This window comes from Aptenodytes forsteri, unplaced genomic scaffold, assembly GCF_000699145.1.
Source record: "Aptenodytes forsteri isolate BGI_AS27 unplaced genomic scaffold, ASM69914v1 Scaffold148, whole genome shotgun sequence".
In the NCBI taxonomy this organism is placed as follows: Eukaryota; Metazoa; Chordata; class Aves; order Sphenisciformes; family Spheniscidae; genus Aptenodytes; species Aptenodytes forsteri.
In genome coordinates this window covers 36,354-37,023 of record NW_008795367.1, presented here as the reverse complement: position 1 = coordinate 37,023, position 670 = coordinate 36,354, and the positions used below count along the sequence as shown (strand labels likewise).

The 670-nt window shown below is 69.4% G+C and overlaps 1 protein-coding gene across 1 annotated transcript in view; it reads left to right on the top strand.

Moving 5' to 3' along the window:
- The window catches only part of PPP1R37 (protein phosphatase 1 regulatory subunit 37), a 41,973-nt gene that overhangs the window by 16,113 nt on the left and 25,190 nt on the right, over positions 1 to 670 (top strand). The window contains exon 13 of the mRNA XM_009280283.1: positions 533 to 579. Within this exon, the coding sequence (XP_009278558.1) occupies positions 533 to 579 (47 nt within the window). The remainder of the gene's footprint in view (positions 1 to 532; positions 580 to 670) is intronic.

Genomic DNA, 670 nt, shown 5'->3' with positions numbered 1-670 from the left:
GACGGTTGGGCTCCGCCGGCGCGGTGGGAGAGCCCTGCCTGGCGTCCGGCTCTCCGGCGGGGGTCTGTGCCACCCACCGCCATCGAGGAGGGCGACGGTCTGGCGGCAGCAGCGCGGAGAAACCAGCGTCTCTTCCCCAAAGCGCTACTGAAGCTTCACCCACCCAAGGGAGGAGAAAGGAGACGACCCGGAGCTCCGTCCCTCCGAGGTCCCGGAGGTTTCGGTGACGTTTCTGGGTGCTGACGTCCACCCCAGCCCCCCCCCCCCGGGCGGCGGAGGGGGCCGGGGGCGGGGAGCAGAGGAGCGTCGTGTTCCTGGGAAACGTCCCCGAACGAGGGGCACGTCCAGAACGCGAGCTCCAGCAGAGCGCCAGCGCCCGTTCTCCCGGCGTCCGTGGATCCGCTGCCGGTGGGTGCCAAACCCGTCGGGGGCTCTGCTCGAGGCCCCTCTGCCGGGCTGGGTGAGGGGCTTTGGACCGGGATGCCTCCGGGGCTCCCGATATTTGCGTGACGTGGCTGGCTGCAAATTTCAGGACGTTCTTTCTACCGTACCGAAAGACGGGAAGCGGCTGGAGATACGGTAAAGGGCGTTGCGCTGCGGCACGAGCGCGGCCACCCCAAAAGTTCCTTGGAGGCCGCTGCTGGCCAGGGTTCGCACCGCGAGCTGCGCT